Genomic DNA, 18,301 nt, shown 5'->3' on the forward strand with positions numbered 1-18,301 from the left:
CCTTTGCAAATATTTTCTCCCATTCTGAGGGTTGTCTTTTTGTCTTGTTTATGGTTTCCTTTACTGTGCAAAAGCTTTTAAGTTTATTAGGTCCCATTTGTTTATTTTTGTTTTTATTTCCATTTCTCTAGGAAGTGGGTCAAAAAGGATCTTGCTGTGATTTATGTCATAGAGTGTTCTGCCTATGTCTTCCTCTAAGAGTTTTATAGTGTCTGGCCTTACATTTAGGTCTTTAATCCATTTTGAGTTTATTTTTGTGTATGGTGTTGGGGAGTGTTCTAATTTCACTCTTTTACATGTAGCTGTCCAGTTTTCCCAGCACCACTTTTTGAAGACGCTGTCTTTTCTCCACTGTATACTCTTGCCTCCTTTGTCATAAATTAGATGACCATATGTGCATGGGTTCATCTCTGGGTTTTCTGTCCTGTTCCATTGATCTATATTTCTGTTTTTGTGCCAGTACCATACTGTCTTGATTACTGTAGCTTTGTAGTATGGTCTGAATTCAGGGAGCCTGATTCCTCCAGCTCCGTTTTTCTTTCTCAAGATCATTTTGGCTATTCAGGGTCTTTTGTGTTTCCATACAAATTGTGAAATTTTTTGTTCTAGTTTTGTGATAAATACCATTGGTAGTTTGACAGGGATTGCATTGAATCTGTAGATTGCTTTGGGTAGGACAGTCATTTTCACAGTGTTGATTCTTCCAATCCAAGAACATGGTATATTTCTCCATCTGTTTGTATCATGTTTAATTGCTTTCATCGGTGGCTTATAGTTTTCTGCATACACGTCTTTTGTCTCCTTAGGTAGGTTTACTCCTAGGTATTTTATTCTTTTCATTGCAATGGTAAATGGGAGTGTTTCTTTAATTTCTCTTTCAGATTTTTTGTCGTTAATGTATAGGAATGCAAGAGATTTCTGTGCATTAATTTTGTATCCTGCTACTTTACCAAATTCATTGATTAGCTCTAGTAGTTTTCTGGTAGCATCTTTAGGATTCTCTATGTATAGTATCATGTCATCTGAAAACAGTGACAGTTTTATTTCTTCTTTTCCAATTTGGATTCCTTTTATTTCTCTGATTGCTGTGTCTAAAACTTCCAAAACTATGTTGAATAAGAGTGGTGAGAGTGGGCAACCTTGTCTTGTCCCTGATCTTAGAGGAAATGGTTTCAGTTTTTCACCATTGAGAATGATGTTGGCTCTGGGATTGTCATATATGGCCTTTATTATGTTGAGGTAAGTTCCCTCTGTGCCTACTTTCTGGAGAGTTTTTATAATAAATCGGTGTTGAATTTTGTCGAAAGCTGTGTCTGCGTCTATTGAGATGATCATATGCTTTTTCTCCTTCAATTTGTTAATATGGTATATCATCTTGACTGATTTGCATATTTTAAAGAATCCTTGCATTCCTGGGATAAAACCCACTTGATCATGGTGTATGATCCTTTTAATGTGCTGCTGGCCTCTGTTTGCTAGTATTTTGTTGAGGATTTTTACATCTATGTTCATCAGTGATATTGGCCTGTAATTTTCTTTTTTTTGACATCTTTGTCTGGTTTTGGTATCAAGGTGATGGTGGCCTCATAGAATGAGTTTGGGAGTGTTCCTCCCTCTGCTATAATTTGGAAGAGTTTGAGAAGGATGGGTGTTAGCTCTTCTCTAAATGTTTGATAGAATTCACCTGTGAATCCATCTGCTCCTGCGCTTTTGTTTGTTGGAAGATTTTTAATCACAGTTTTAGTTTCAGTGCTTGTGATTGGTCTGTTTATATTTTCTATTTTTTCCTGGTTCAGTCTCAGAACATTGTGCTTTTCTCAGAATTTGTCCATTTCTTCAAGGTTGTCCATTTTATTGGCATATAGTTGCTTGTAGTAATCTCTCATGATCCTTTGTATTTCTGCATTGTTAGTTGTTACTTCTCCTTTTTCATTTCTAATTCTGTTGATTTGAGTCTTCTTCCTTTTTTTCTTGATGAGTCTGGCTAATGGTTTATCAATTTTGTTTATCTTCTCAAAGAATCAGCTTTTAGTTTTATTGATCTTTGCTATTGTTTCCTTCATTTCTTTTTCATTTATTTCTGATCTGATCTTTATGATTTCTTTCCTTCTGCTAACTTTGGGGTTTTTTTGTTCTTCTTTCTCTAATTGCTTTAGGTGTAAGGTTAGGTTGTTAATCTGAGATTTTTCTTGTTTCTTAAGGTAGGATTGTGTTGCTGTAAACCTCCCTCTTGGAACTGCTTTTGCTGCATCCCATAGGTTTGGGGCCATGGTGTTTTCATTGTCATTTGTTTCTAGGTATATTTTGATTTCCTCTTTGATTTCTGCAGTGATCTCTTGGTTATTTAGTAGCGTATTGTTTAGCCTCCATGTGTTTGTATTTTTTACAGTTTTTTTCCTGTAATTGATATCTAGTCTCATAGCATTGTGGTTGGAAAAGATACTCAGCTTATTTTTAATTAAGGAAATTCAGAGAGCAACCAGTTATGTGTAAGTAGTAAGTGTCACCTCCCCCAGAATAGCTAGACAAGCAAAGCAGCAGGAAAGAGGCTAAATGGGTAAAATACAAAGCTGCCAGAAAGAGAGACTTCAGTGGCCTCCATTAGAAAAGGAATTTTAGATGCTCCCATCTCACCACACTTTCTCCTGAGCAGGCAGGGTCTTCGAAACCCGACCATCGGTCCAAATCCGGCATATGCATCGTATTAACTAAGAATAAAAATGATAACAACAACAATAATGGCAACGATACCATTATTGGTGTTGGGGGAAGGTAATGGGGGCCTGGAATGTACTTGTTTTGCACAGACAGCATACCATTAAGTTTTACATTCCCTAACAAGGGAGGCTTAGGAGTATTCCCCTTCGCCAGATGAGAGAAAGGGGCTAAGACAGGGAGGCAGACTGCTGCTGTGTGGTCTCCACTTTGTCCGTGCTCCCTGAGTCCACATCCTTGGGTGGTTAGATGCCTCTGACCCTGACTCTGCATCCGGTCATGGGACTCACCTTGGCCAGTGGGACTCTGGCAGATGTGTCCAAGCAGACTTGATAAGCGCTTGCACACTGGGACTTGTTCCTCTTGCTGCTCATTGGAACCCTGAAAACCCCATGGAAGAAGCTGGGTCACCCCATCTGTGGGTGAGAGACCACGTGGAACAGAGATGAGCCAGCCCTCGGGATCCCAAGACCAGCCCACCTGCTGGCAACCAAACATGAGCCTGAGAACATCCAAGGTCATTCAGCTGCTGACTGGCCTGCAGCCAACCTCAGCCATAAGAGAGAGAGCCCAGCAGAGCCCAGCAGGGCTGGCCCAGGTTAGAATTGCCCCACCAACCCTCAGAACTGTAAGCTCAGCAAAAGGAGTACTGCCTTAAGCCATTATGTTTTTGTTTTGTTTTTTCATGCAGCAAAACCTAACTGATGAAGTTAACCTTGGTAAGTGTCAGAACCCAGGCCGGCTTAATCCATAGCCCTCACCCTTAACCACTTTACTGTCTCGTGTTTCTGAGCCTCAGGGCCCTCATATGTAAAATGACAGCAAAAGAGCGTTTCACTGAAGTACAGCTGGCTTATAATATTATATTAGCTTCAGGTGTACCATGTAGTGATTCAGTATTTGTATACATTACAAAATGATCACCACTAAGTCTATTCACGATCTGTCGTTATACAAAGTTATTGCAATAGCACTGACTATACCCTCTACGCTGTACATTCCATCCCATGATTTATTTATTTGATAACTGGAAGTTTGTACCTCTTAATCTCTGTCATCTATTTTGCCCAATGCCCCACCCCCTTCCCCTTTGGCAGCCCCCCATTTTTCTCTATATCTATGAGTCTATTTCTGTTTTGCTATGTTTGTTCATTTGATTGCTTTTTGCTAGATTCCATGTATAAGTGAAAAAATACAGTATTTGTCTTTCTCTGTCTGACTTAATTCCCTCAGCATGCAACCCTCTGGCTCACAGGCCATAAAAAACTGTCTACAGGCCAAATTTGTCCCAAGGCACGCAGTTTACCAAATCCTGTTCTTTTCTAATATAAGCATGAAAATTCATAGCTTTTCCTCTAACTGCATCCAACAAATTTTGATATGCTGTATTTTCATTATCATTCCGTTAAAATATATTTTTTAATTTTTAATTTTTTTTTTAATTTTTATTTTTGGCTGCTTTGGGTCCTCGCCGCTACATGAGAGCTCTCTCTAGCTGGGGCGAGCGGGGGCCACTCCCCGTTGCAGCGCACGGACTTCTCACTGCGGTGGCCTCTCTTGTTGCAGAGCATGGGCTCTAGGTGCTCGGGCTTCAATAGTTGCAGCACGTGGGCTCAGTAGCTGTGGCTCCTGGGCTCTAGAGCGTAAAATATTTGTAATTTCCCTTGTAACTTCCTCTTTGACTCATGTAATACTTAGAGGTGTGTTTTTATTATTTTCCAAATTTAGGGGGGTTCTTAGATATTGTTTGTGATTTCTAATTTAATTATACTGTGGTCAGAGAATATACTTATATGATTTCAATAAAAGATTTCAATCTTTTCAAACTTATCGAGGCTTGTTCTATACCCAGCTTTTGGTCCGTCGTGGTGAATAAACCATGGCCGTTGAAAAAAATATATATAACAGCCTTTCAGCGTTAGTGGGAGATCAAAGGTGATGAAGTTCATGAACATGATTGGTCAATTAGAAAATTCTACATAAACACCAGCCAGTATTCTCTCCAGTTAATGTTCTTTCTACAGGCTTCTCCCTTCTACTTGAATAGTGAGAGTTTGAGGTATTACAAAATCCTGAATTATTTCCTGCCAGCAAAGCAATGAAAATAAATGAAGTCTCTTCCTCCCTGACCTCCTATACGGCCTCTTACTCTCATGCTCTCCCTTGTCATTCCCGTCACTCACAATGCCTGGTGCCCTCAGCTTATAAAAGATGGAGAAAGAAGGGAACTAGCCCTTAACGACTTCATACAGGTTCCAGCAGCATTAGGCAGTGTATGTATACACACACACACACACACACACACACACGTCTTCATGTCAGCCTTTTAACAGCCCTCCAAGGTAGCTATTGTTATCTCCATTTTACAGATGAGGAAACTGAGGCTCAGAACCATTCAGTAACTTATCAAAAGTCAGTAATTGGCAAATAGCAGAGGTGGGATCCAGTCCCAGGGGTTTCTAATCCTAAAGCTTGTGATCTTTCCACAAAGGCCTGAAAGTAACATTCTATGGATTTGCGTATTTAGAAAGAAAGCAGGGTTGGCTTGTTGGGTTTGATAATATATTTTGAGGCTCCTACTCTCACAGGCCATGGCCAGAATCAGGCCATGTCTCACCACTTCCACCGCCGCCATCCTGTCCTACTCATAGCTATCACCCCGGGGCGGATGGCCTTCCCACCCCACTCCTGCCCTCCCCCTACCTTCTCTCTACACAGAAGTGGGAGGAATCTTATTGAATCATAAACCAACTCTTGTCACATTCCTCCCAACCCTACCCCGGCTCCCCATCACACTCAGCACAAATCCACAGTCCTCACTGGGACCTACAAGGTCCTGTGGGATCTGACTGGCCCCGCTGCAACTCATCTGCATCCACTCTCCCCCTGGCTCACCAGGCGCCACCACACTGGCCTCCTGACTCTTCTTTGAACTTGCCAAGCATGCTTCCACTTCAGGGTCACTGTCCTCTTCTCTCCGCCAGGTACACAATTCCCACAATATTCATTTGTTTCTTGCCCTTGGTTCATTCCCGTCTCTGCTCCTTTGTTTCCTCCTCAGCCTTCCCTGAGTCCTATTTAAAATAGCCCATGCTACCTTCCTGTGCTGCTTCTTTTCCTCCTAGGGCTTACCATTATCTACCTCATATATCTAATTACATATCTGTCCACCCACTAGAACGTAAGCTCCAGGGGTAGGGACTGGGGGGTCCTGTTCACCACTGTGTCCCCAGTGTAGACCACAAGGCACAGCATGTACTCCGTAAATGCTGCTTGGTGAATAAATGAGAATGAATGAGGGACTTCCCTGGGGGTCCAGTGGTTAAGACTTCGTCTTTCAATGCAGGGGTGTGGGTTCGATCCCCGGTAGGGGAGCTAAAATCCCACATGCCTCAAGGCCGAAAAACCAAAACATAAAACAGAAGCAATATTGTAACAAATTCAATAAAGACTTTAAAAATGGTACAAATCAAAAAACGTCGTAAAAAAAAAAAAAAAAAAAAAAGAATGAATGAGTCAGAGGCCCAGACAGGAAACATAATCCTCATAAAAACTCCCTGGAAACCACAGACAACTTGGAATATGAATTTTATGGTGAAGATGACAAATAGAATTCATGATGTGCCAAAGACCATCCAGGTCTTTGGAGTTGCTTTGGGTCTGTCCCAGTCAGTGCTTCTCCATTAGAGGAGCATCATGGGTGGGTGGTCCATCCCATGGGACTGCCCCACTTTATGCAGGGTTCTTGTTTTCTCGGTCTCTGCCAATTCAATATCAGTAGGGATGCATGTGACAGCCAGAAGTACCCCTCACATTTTGAAACACGCCCCAGGAATGTGTTACTGCCCCCTCTCCTGCCACGGTGAAGGCTCACCTCCATCCACGCCCATGATGAAGCGTCCCAGGATGAGCATTTCAAAGGCTCCTGCTTGGAGAGAACAAGCCATCAGCAACAGGGCGGAAATTGCAAATCCATTGTTGACCAGCAAAGTGAATTTCCTGGAAGAAAAGGAGGGGTTTGATGAGCCTGCCACTGGCCTGTGTATCCCCAGAACAGGATCCAGATCCCCCCCACCCCCATTGCCACCTTTGGCCATATGACCCTGAGCAAGGAACTTCCTTCCTCTGGGTTCATTACCACGGTTGATTAGGTCACCTCCAAAGCCACTGAGAGCCCTGATATTCTATGAGTCTCCCTGTTGCAATATTTTATCTCATCGGTTCTAAGACCTTCATTTAACACTACAAAGTCAAAATGCTTCTTACAATCCATGAGTCAGATGTCAGGCAGGGAAATGAAAACTACTCTAGTTAGTTTCACAGAGAGAATTAACACAGGGAACTGGTTAAGGTCACTGCTGGGGCTGGCAGGAAATTCAGGCAAGCTAAAGGGAGCAAGTGCCCCCTCTTCTAGTGCCCCTTTGGCAAAGGGCAGGTGAGGCTTGCAGGTCTCAGCCCCTGCATCACAGAGCAGAGCACAGGAGGGTACTTTGGGAGCTGGGAGCAATAGCTTGTTAAGCAGCACACCTACAGCATCCTATGACTTCAGCTGGCATAGTTCTTCTCCCTCCCTCCCTCCCTCCCTCCTTCCTCCCTCCCTCCCTCCCTCCCTCCCTTCCTTCCTCCCTTCCTTTCCTTCCCTCCCTCCCTTCTTCCTTCCTTCCTTCCTCCCTCCCTCCCTCCCTCTCCCCCTTCCTTCCTTCCTTCCTCCCTTCCTCCCTTCCTTCCTCCCTCCCTCCCTCCCTCCCTCCCTCCCTCCCTTCCTTCCTTCCTCCCTTCCTTCCTTCCTTTCCTTCCCTCCCTCCCTTCTTCCTTCCTTCCTTCCTCCCTTCCTTCCTTCCTTTCCTTCCCTCCCTCCCTTCTTCCTTCCTTCCTTCCTCCCTCCCTCCCTCCCTCTCCCCCTTCCTTCCTTCCTTCCTCCCTTCCTTCCTTCCTTCCTCCCTTCCTTCCTTCCTTCCTTTCCTTCCCTCCCTCCCTTCTTCCTTCCTTCCTTCCTTCTTTCCTTCCTTCCTCCCTCCCTCCCTCTCTTCCTCTCTCTCTTTTTCTCTTTCTTTCTTTCTCTCTCTGCAGTTCATGTAACAATGGCACCTTCGATTTGATGAACTATAGCATGAAGCATGAGGCTGAGCTAATCCCCTCAAACAAGGTCAGCCAAATTCCTCTGGCAAGTCTTACTATTCATTGCTCCTTGTTAGGACCACTACCACTGTTTTATATGAATATATAACATATTCCTAAGACCTCACCGTTGAGAAGCATAACTTGTTTGGAGGCCTGGGGACCTGGCTTCCTGCACCAGCTCTCTCTCTTATGACCTAGGGGACTTCGTACTTCATTGCTCTGTGCTATCCTTGCCTCATCTGCAAAATGATCTTAATAGCTCACACTAATTGAACTTTTGCTATATGACATACCCCATTCTAAGCATTTTACATGAGTAGCTCATTTACTGCTCAAAAGGACCCTATGAAGTAGGTACTATTCTTATCTCTGCTCTATAGATAAGTTAACTAGGACACATAAGTTAGTCACTTGTTTTAGGTCATACAACTAATGAATCAAGTAGCTGGGGAAACAGCCTCTCACAGGATACTTTTTCCCTAAAGACTCAATGATTTAACAGTATTAAACTGTTTTAGAAATTGTACGAAGCTAGGGCTTGAAAGGGAACTTCGTTATTACTCGTAGGAGTTAGCTCTCTTAACTTCCGGGCCAAAGTTCTTTCTACTATTTTTGATTTATCTCAAGCTGTTCATTAATTTTTTTTCCCTTTCCTACAACTTCTTGGAGAACCCCAAACTTAGTGAATTTTGCAGCTCAATTCGGATGGTATAAAGCCTGCTCATTGCAACTTCTTCTATAACAGCAAATGATTGAAACAACCCAAATGTCCATTAATAAGGGGCTATTTAAATAAATTATGATACATATATAATGTGGCATATTATGCAGACATTAAAATAGAGGTAGCATTCTATATTCTGATATGGAAAAATCTCAAAGATGTATTGTTAAGTGCAAAGAATAAGATACAGAACTTTACGTAGAATATGCAACAACTTACGTGATAAAATGTGCGTTTGTGTGTGTGTGTAGAGATAGGCACAAATCTTGGAAAAGATACACAAAAAGCTGGTAACGCTGATTGTCTCCAAGGAGGAGACAGAAGACAGAAACAAAAACGAAACTTTCGACTTTAATTGGTCCTTTTGAAAGTTAAGTCACATGAATGTATTAATTATTAAAAAATAAATATGATTTCAAATTAGTCTTTCAAAAGATTAATTTAACTGGACCTTATCATGGTGAAAAAATGTGATTTAGCAGAGACTTAAAACAAAAATTCCAATCTAGAGTAACCTCCCTTATTCTGATGCCGAAGGTCACAGCCTCGGGATTCAATAAAGATAAGTCTGAAGGCACTAATTTGTTATTGGTGAAAGCTCAAAGCAGGATGCGAATACCCTGCACCCCATGACGCTGCTCCATGTTCAGGGCCCTTCCCCTCAGTCCTCTGAGGAACTATTGTGTCAGCCTTGAGAGGAAAGCGGCGCAATGGTTGGAGGGAGTGGCAGGAAGACCTGGACCCTCCTCACGGAAGCTTTCACTTGGGTTCCACTCATCATGTATTTAGTGAGTGCTAGACACTGGGTCTACCCCAGGAATATGGGAGTCATCTCTGTCCTCCCCATCATGGGCTTTAGAGCCTAGTGAGGAACACAGACAGCAAATAAATCACACAAGTCAATTAGTGACCATTTGTGACTTCTATAAGTAAAGATACAGAAAATATGAGATTGTATAACTCAGAACTGTGCCCATCATTTGCCCGTTTGTGCTCAGCTCCCTTCTTTCTCTGCCCGACTCTGTTTCAGGGGGAACTACCTTTCCCAGGCTCCCTTGCTTCTGGCTTCCTGGGAGGATTGGCCAATGAGAGGCCTGATGTCCATCTAGAGGGCGGGAAAGGGGAGAAGCAGGGTATTTCCCGCTCTCTGTGATCCATTCCAGCAGCTCTGTGTCTTCTTCTCTGCCCTAGCCGTCTCTCTGTAGTCCCAGCAACCTGCTCACTAAAGTGTGGCCCTGACTTTTAAACCCAGGAATGCTGCTTCTCCCTTTTGGACCTTCCATCTCATGGGTGGTAGTAGCTTGTCTGTTAAAAAAAAAAAAAAAAATTTCTACAACATGCCCAAATATTCTCCCTGTAGCTCCACCTCTGGGTCTCAGTTCCCGCCTTGAGGCCACATAGGATAAACCCCTGTTGCTGTAGAGGCTAGTGTAAGGTAAGTTTGTGAAGAGATTGTTGAGGGAGGAGAGGCAGGAGGGGGATGCTGTGGCCAGATTTGGAGGAAGAGATTGTTGAGGGAGGAGAGGCAGGAGGGGGATGCTGTGGCCAGATTTGGAGGGTTCTCGGATGTTGGACAAAACAATACGTTCTATAATCTGTAGACAATGAGAAATAAAGGGCTTGATTAGGAATCATACCTCTATTCCTAGCCCCAGACACTTTGTCCACTGCCTTACTTCAGTTAAACTGGACATTTGATACTAGGATGATATTAATGATATCCATAAAAATAATGCTAGCATTATTTAGTGGTTCTCCAGTCTGGTTGCACATCAGATTTACCAATAGCACATACAAATATGAGATTCTTGGGTCCCCCTCTAGAGAATTTTCATCCTTGGTGCAGACTCAGTATGATGCCTTTAGTATAGTACTAAGAAAGAGCATGGCTCTTATGTAAATTATTTCATCTCATTTCGTCTTTAACACTTGTAGTTATCAGTGTTAACGAAATCATCAGTTCACAGAGGAGGAGGTAAGGACTACTTCCTCCCCCACCACCAAATTCACCCACCTACCTGCATTGGATGAAACTGCCCCAGTGATGTAAGGTCTACCAGTGTCATTGTGCATCCCTACCCCAGTGAAGGATTTGTTCCCTCTCTACTCAATCATCCCCATATAAACACATCTAAATATTGTCTCTCTTGGTCCTCATCCCTCTGCTCCTTGTCTTGGCTCTCTTTTAGAGTGAAACTCCTTCATGAATGTTGTCTGCTCATCTTCTAGTCTTTCCTCACCCACACTCTGATTAGATCATTTCTACCACTCTATGGAGATTGCCTTTGTGAAGGTCATCAACAACCTCTACCTTGACAAACAACTACCAATTCTCCACCTTCCCCTGGTACAACATCTCAGCAGCATTTGATGTGGTTGACCACACCCTCTTTCTTGAAACACAATCTTCTCTGGATATCTGGGATTGCACCCTCTCCCATTTTTCTGCCCACCAGCCTCACCTTCTCAGTCTCTAGGCTGGTTTATCCTCACCTCCCTGAGCCTTGAAAGTTGGGGTGCCCAGAGCTCCGGCTCATCTCTCTCCTAGTCTCACCTCTCTCTATACTCCCTCCCTGGGTGATCCCATCCAGTTCATCCCTCTAAACGATGACAATTCCCAACTGTATCTCTGGATGCAGACTCTCCTCTCAACTCTAGACTTACATATCCAACTGCCTCCTGGACACTTCCACTAGCATATTTAGTAGGTATCTCAAACCAAGCATATTTAAAATAGAATTATTGAATTCCCACTACTAAATCCCTCCCTGCTCCAAAATGCATGCTAAATCCCTCTTCCCATAGACTTTTTCATAAAAAAAAGCCACTACCTTCCTAGTGGCTTAGGCAAATATCTGGGAATACTACTTACATCTTTTATTTTCTTCATGACCCAGATACAATCCATCACTGAGTCCTATCTATACTACTTCCAAGATATATCCCAAATCAAACCACTTCTCCCATTTACAGCCCCACAATATAGCAGTGGTCCAGACCACCATCATCCTACACTCATAAAACTGCAATAGGCTCACACACACTCTTGTCCTGCTGGAGTTCAGGGTCCACAGAGTAGCCAAAGTTATCCTCTCATAGCACACACTGACGTACTTTTTCTTACTTAAAACCTGCTAGTGGCTTCCCACTGCACTTAGAATAAACTCTTCACCAGGGCCTATAAAGCCCTGCATGAGATGGCTTTTGCCACATCATCTCATACTCTCACCTTCACGCTCATGAGCCTTCCCACGGTCCCTCAGGTGTGCCAGGCTCCTTCCTAACTCATCGCCCTCATCCTTGGTGCCCCTCTATTCATTGCATGAGTCTTATCTCACTAAAGTCTCAACTCAAATGCAACCTCCTGACACTCTTTGACATGGCTGCTTCCCCCAAATGCAGAGCTCATCCCCCTCCATCCTCTCACTCTGTTCTATTTTCTTCACAGTCCCAACACTGTAGAAAATTATCCTCTGTATTTATTTGCTTTATGCTAGTTGTCTATCTTCCCCTACTAGAATGTAAGTGCTATGGGGTCAGCGACTTTGTCTTGCCACTGTAGCCCCAGCAACTACACCAGATCCCGGCATATGCAAGTGTCCCAGATATATTTGCTGCATAAATGAAGGGAATGAATCTAGGAGCCAAGTCATGTGGACCCCAACTTACCCCACGTGGCCCAGCTCTGATCTGCCCTGAATCTCACTTTAGCTTCTACGTCTATGGGCTGGAGAGCTGCTGTTCACCCGAATCCATGTCCAATAATGTTCCTGCTTGGACAGCCCAGCCACATACTAATTGAACAACTCTGGGCATGTTTCTTACTCTCTCTCAGCCTTGATTTACCCCCCTGTAAAATGGGTATAATAATGTCTATCTTGTAAGGCTTCTATGAGAATGATTTATGTAAAGTGCTTAGGATGGCACCTGGAACATATTTAGAGCTTCAATTAATTTAAAAAGAAATAAAATAAACCCATGGTGATAGCTAACATTCACGGAGTTCTTATGAGGTGCCAGGAATTGTTTTAAGTGTTTTATACTCACTGAAGACCCTAGAAGTCAAGTAATCTTGTTACCCTATTTCTCACATAAAGAAACAGATCTAGAAGTTAAGTACTTGGCCAAGGTCACGTGCTATTAAATGGGAGATTTGGCATTCCAGGAACCAGGATACTAAGGCTGCTCACAATGGTGGCTGCCACATTTATTCACAGCCATTCGTCTTTCAACAATCATTTATTCATTCAACCGGCATTCATTCACTCAACACATGTTTGAGGGTACACTGGGTGCTGAGTATCATTCTAGGTTCTGGCACATAGCCATGAACATGGCCAAGTCCCTGCTTTTATGCTCTTCTTGATAAACAAGTAAAAATAAAACATATGTAGCATATCAGATGGTGATAAATGCTGTACAGAAAACGAAAGCAGGGAAGGGAGTGTACTTTTACACAGAGTGGCCAGGGAGGGCTTCCCCAAGAAGGTAACACCTGACCACAGACTTAAAGACAGTGCAGTGTGTGATTTGAAGAAAGAGCAGACGTGAGCCATATGGACACTGGGGTACAGCAATCCTGGCAGAGAAGAGCCAGACGTGGGCTATTTCAGGAACATCAGTGAGGCCAGCATGGCTAGAAGCATCGAAGAACCAGAGAGCAAGCAGTAGAAGGTGAAGGTGGAGGGGAGTGGCAGAGAGCTCATAAGGGGTTTGTATGCCACCAAGAGAGCTTGGGTTTCTACCCTGAGTGAGACAGGCAACCACTAGAAGATTCTAAGGAGAGAAGTGTCATGGCCTGACCACTTAGCCTTCTGTGTCAACCCTGGGCTGTAGGGGTAAGTGTGGGAGCAGGGAGACCAACTGGGAATATTGCAATAGATCAGGCAAGTGCTAATAGGAATTTGCACCGGGATGGTAGCAGTGGAGGAAGTGAGCCAGTAGCGGTGGAGGGAGTGCCAGATCTTGGCATGTTTTGAAGACTGAGCTGGTGGAATTTGTTGATTGTGATATATAACAACAAAAATATACACAATCTTTGTCCCTGGTTTCCAGCTCACAGTTCCTGAAACCTGTGGAAATTCCCAAGTGATAAGAGCAATGAGGGCATCTTTTGTTATAATATTTAGTCTCTTGTACTCAGTTCCTGAAATTGCTTCAGAGCCATAAAGATGAAATAGATATCCTGTTATTCAAAACAAGCCCCTTTTCACCACAACTGGGTTTATGTCAATGAGGTGACTTTTGGAAATGAGTTAAGGGTGGGGGATTGTTGCCAGTGGAGTCAACCATGTGATCAGAAGGTTGAGACTTTCAATGCCGTCCCCAACCTCCAGAGACAGGAGAGGGGCTGGAGATTGAGTTCAATCACCAATGGCCAATGACCTGAGCAACTGTGCCTATGTAATAAAGCTTCCATAAAAACACAAAAGAACAGAGTTTGAAGAGCTTCCAGGTTGATGAACATGTACAGATTTGGAGAGAGTGGTACACTCAGAGAGAGCATGGAAGCTCCGTGCCCTTTCCCCATACCTTGCCCTACGTGTCTTTTCCGCCTGGCGGTTCCTGAATTATATCCTTCCATAATAAACCAGTGATCTACTAAGGAAAATGTTTCTCTGGGCTCTGTGAGCTGCTCTAGCAAATTAATCAAACTGGAAGAGGGGGGTCATTGGAACCTCTGACTTATAGCCATTGGGTCAGAAGCACAGCAGACCACCTGGACTTGCAATTAGCATCTGAAGTTGGGGTGGGGGCAGTCTTGTGAGACTGAGCCCTTAACCTGAAACCCGAGGCAGGGGGTCGTTGGAACCTCTAACCTATAGCCAGTTGGTCAGAAACACAGGTGACAACCTGGGCTTGTGACTGGCAGATGAACTGGTGGAGGGGGCAGTCTTGTAGGACTGAGCCCTCAGTCTTGTAATCTGATGCCATCTCTAGGTAGATGGTGTCAGAATGGAGGTGAATTATAGGACACCCAGCTGGTGTCCAGAGAATTGCTTGATGGTGTGTGGGAACTCTCTCCCCGCCACACATGTTGGAAATTGGGGTTCAGAACCCCAAATACTGATGAATTGGATAGAGGTGGAGAGACAGAGAGGAGCCAATGATGACTCCCAGGGCTTTGGTCCGAGCTCCTGCACTAGATGTGACGATGTATTTTGTGCTATGCAGGGGATGTTAAAATCACATTCAAGTCTGATTTGAAACATTTGCAGATTGGGCTGCACACTCTCTAAGCAAGTTCATCATATTAATATATTCCTTCCCACAATAACCCCCAGCATGACACTGTCCCAGTGAGGATAGAAACCTTATTTGCAGATAATTCACAAAGCTGACTCACTCAGGTTCAGAGAAGGGGATTTTAATCAATTGTGTTTCCATATTTTTCCCAGGCATGACATGCAGCAGAACAAAGGGGGCCAGCACCATGCCGTTTCTGAGAGCAGAACTCCAGCGCCCCCCTGGGAATCCCACTGCGGACAACGGCTTCACTGTTTTGAGTTTCTCCAGTGGTGAAGAATCTCCCCAGTGCAGCTCAGATCATCAGCTCTTGGCAGAAGAGGTCAAATTCAAGGAAGAGCAATGGGATAATGAGGAGATTGAAGCCCATATCCTTAAGAAATGGCCAGAGGGACTGGGGACATTTAGCCTAGACAAGAGAAGGCTCAAGGAAAGTGTGAGAGCTGCCTTCCACTATGTTATGCTTTAACAGGATAGAAAGCCCAGAGTAAACCCATGCACATATGGTCACCTTCTCTTTGACAAAGGAGACAAGAATATACAATGGAGAAAAGACAGCCTCTTCAATAAGTGGTGCTGGGAACACTGGACAGCTACATGTAAAAGAGTGAAATTAGAATACTCCTTAACACCATACACAAAAATAAACTCAAAATAAATTAAAGACCTAAATGTAAGGCCAGACACTATAAAACTCTTAAAGGAAAACATAGGCAGAACACTCCATGACATAAATCACAGCAAGATCCTTTTTGGCCCACCTCCTAGAGAAATGGAAATAAAAACAAAAATAAACAAATGAGACCTAATGAAACTTAAAAGCTTTTGCACAGCAAAGAAAACCATAAACAAGACAAAAAGACAACCCTCAGAATGGGAAAAAATATTTGCAAATGAAGCAACTGACAAAGGATTAATCTCCAAAATGTACAAGCAGCTCGTGCAGCTCAATATCAAAAAAACAAACAACCCAATCCAAAAATGGGCAGAAGACCTAAATAGACATTTCTCCAAAGAAGATATACAGATTGCCAGCAAACATATGAAAGAATGCTCAACATCATTAATCATTAGAGAAATGCAGATCAAAACTACAATGAGATATCATCTCACAGCGGTCAGAATGGCCATCATCAAAAAATCTACAAAGAATAAATGCTGGAGAGGGTGTGGAGAAAAGGGAACCTCTTGCACTGTTGGTGGGAATGTAAATTCATACAGCCACTATGGAGAACAGTATGGACGTTCCTTAAAAAACTAAAAATAGAACTACCATATGACCCAGCAATCTCACTACTGGGCATATACCTTGAGAAAACCATACTTCAAAAAGAGTCATGTACCAAAATGATCATTGCAGCTCTGTTTACAATAGCCAGGACATGGAAGCAACCTAAGTGTCCATCAACAGATGAATGGATAAAGAAGATGTGGCACATATATACAATGGAATATTACTCAGCCATAAAAAGAAATGAAATTGAGTTATTTGTAGTGAGGTGGATGGACCTAGAATCTGTCAAAGTCAAGTAAGTCAGAAAGAGAAATACAAATTCTCTATGCTAACACATATATATGGGATCTAAAAAAAAAGAAAACTGGTCATGAAGAACCTAGGGCAAGACGGGAATAAAGACACAGACCTATTAGAGAATGGACTTGAGGATATGGGGAGGGGGAAGGGTAAGCTGGGATAAAGTGAGAGAGTGGCATGGACATATATACACTACCAAACGTAAAATAGATAGCTAGTGGGAAGCAGCCGCGTAGCACAGGGAGATCAGCTCGGTGCTTTGTGACCACCTAGAGGGGTGGGATAGGGAGGGTGGGAAGGAGGGAGACGCAAGAGGGAAGAGATATGGGGACATATGTATATGTATAACTGATTCACTTTGTTATAGAGCAGAAACTAACACACCATTGTAAAGCAATTATACTCCAATAAAGATGTTAAAAAAAAAAAGAAGGGACAAACCATGGCTTGCTGGAGAATCTGACTGAGGATCTGATTTCAAAGTCCATGTGAGTTTCCCTATGGGTTCCCACGTATTTTCTCTGCGCCAATCTGGAGGGAAGAACTAGTTCCAATGATATGTGAAAGAGGCCAATGTGAGTGCAACTGAAGGGACACTTGCATCATTGGCTCCGTCAGGTGATGGACCGACAACTCGCAGGAAGCACTGATGATGAGGACGACGGGAGGACGAAGATGCTAGTGAACCTAAGTTGGATGCTGGCTCTACGTCAGTGGCTGAGATGAATGCTCTACATCCGTCATCCCACTTAACGTTCACTACCGTCCTCCAATGTGGCTATGACTTTATCTTCACTTTACTGTGAACTAAGTGAAGCCCAGAGAGTTCAAGGAACTCATCCAGGGCCCCACGAGCTGTGAGCATCAGAGCCCAGGTCTACAGCCAGGCCTGTAGCCAGGGTCTGTGCACCCACATGGTCACCATCCAGTCTCACGAGGGAGGAGGGTTCTGTCACTGAAGCCGGGTAAGCAGAGGATAGATGACCCCAAATGAGGGGCGGGGACTCAATCAGATTTATTTTTGGCTCAGAATTTTCCAAGCTAGAGACTCCAGGAGACAAGGAACCTTCATCCCTGAGATCACATAACGGGGATGGCTCAGCTCCAGAGACGGTTTCAGGTCCCTTATGCTCCCCTGTCCTCATTCCTCTCCAAAATCACAGATGAGCCATATGCTTCAGCCAGGATCAATCCCATTGCTGGACCTGCTGGTGACCAGGACCACCTGACTCCAAGGACCCCCAGCTCCACCCAAACTTCCCTCCAAGTCACCCATCTGGGCCCCTTTCTTTGGATCCCATCCTAGCCTTAGACATTGAGCCAGCCTCCTCTTCCTCTGGGACAGCCACCATCAGAGACAAAAAACGAGGCATCAGGATGCAGTTTCCATCCACACCACATGATGGGAAGTGTGCAGCCTTGTGGTCTAACAGACCTGTGTCTGAATCAGGTCAACCGCATTCTTTGTCACCATGGGCAAGTTGCTGGGCCACTCAGGGCCTCTGGTTTACAATAATACAGAGAGTTGTAAGAAGTAAATGATGTACCATATGTCAAGGACTGGTCTATAGCTGGAGGTGAATACATGGTAGCCAACTTCTTTAATTTTTGCTCCTTTTCTCCCCTACAGAGTTACTATTCAAGCTGAGGCTCAATTCAACTTTTACACTCATAATGATGAAAAAAGGAACTGGCAGCTGCTTGGGTATGACAACCAAAGCCCTTTGATCAATCTCTCTCTTCATCCTAGGACTCCTCCATCACTTAGAAATATAGTGCTTTTCAAATACATTTTCTCTTTTGTTTTCCCTCTGTTTTGTTTTGCCGCCATGTTATTGAGTATGGTAAAGCCACCTTGATCACCTTCATTTCACATGCAGGAAAAGTGCTGGCTGAGAGGTGAGAGGTGGCAAAGTCCCATGTCACACACTTGGCAAGTTGGGGAGTCAGGACTTGCTGGT

General features: G+C 43.7%; 1 protein-coding gene across 1 annotated transcript in view; it reads right to left on the minus strand.

Moving 5' to 3' along the window:
- The window catches only part of SLC2A9 (solute carrier family 2 member 9), a 210,231-nt gene that overhangs the window by 143,487 nt on the left and 48,443 nt on the right, over positions 1 to 18,301 (minus strand). Inside the window, 1 exon segment of the mRNA XM_089911655.1 lies at positions 6,590 to 6,714. Within this exon segment, the coding sequence (XP_089767781.1) occupies positions 6,590 to 6,714 (125 nt within the window).

The sequence above is a fragment of the Delphinapterus leucas genome, chromosome 5, assembly GCF_059928025.1.
Source record: "Delphinapterus leucas isolate spDelLeu-1000000601 "Yukka" chromosome 5, BTC_Dleu_Yukka2, whole genome shotgun sequence".
Taxonomy (NCBI): domain Eukaryota; kingdom Metazoa; phylum Chordata; class Mammalia; order Artiodactyla; family Monodontidae; genus Delphinapterus; species Delphinapterus leucas.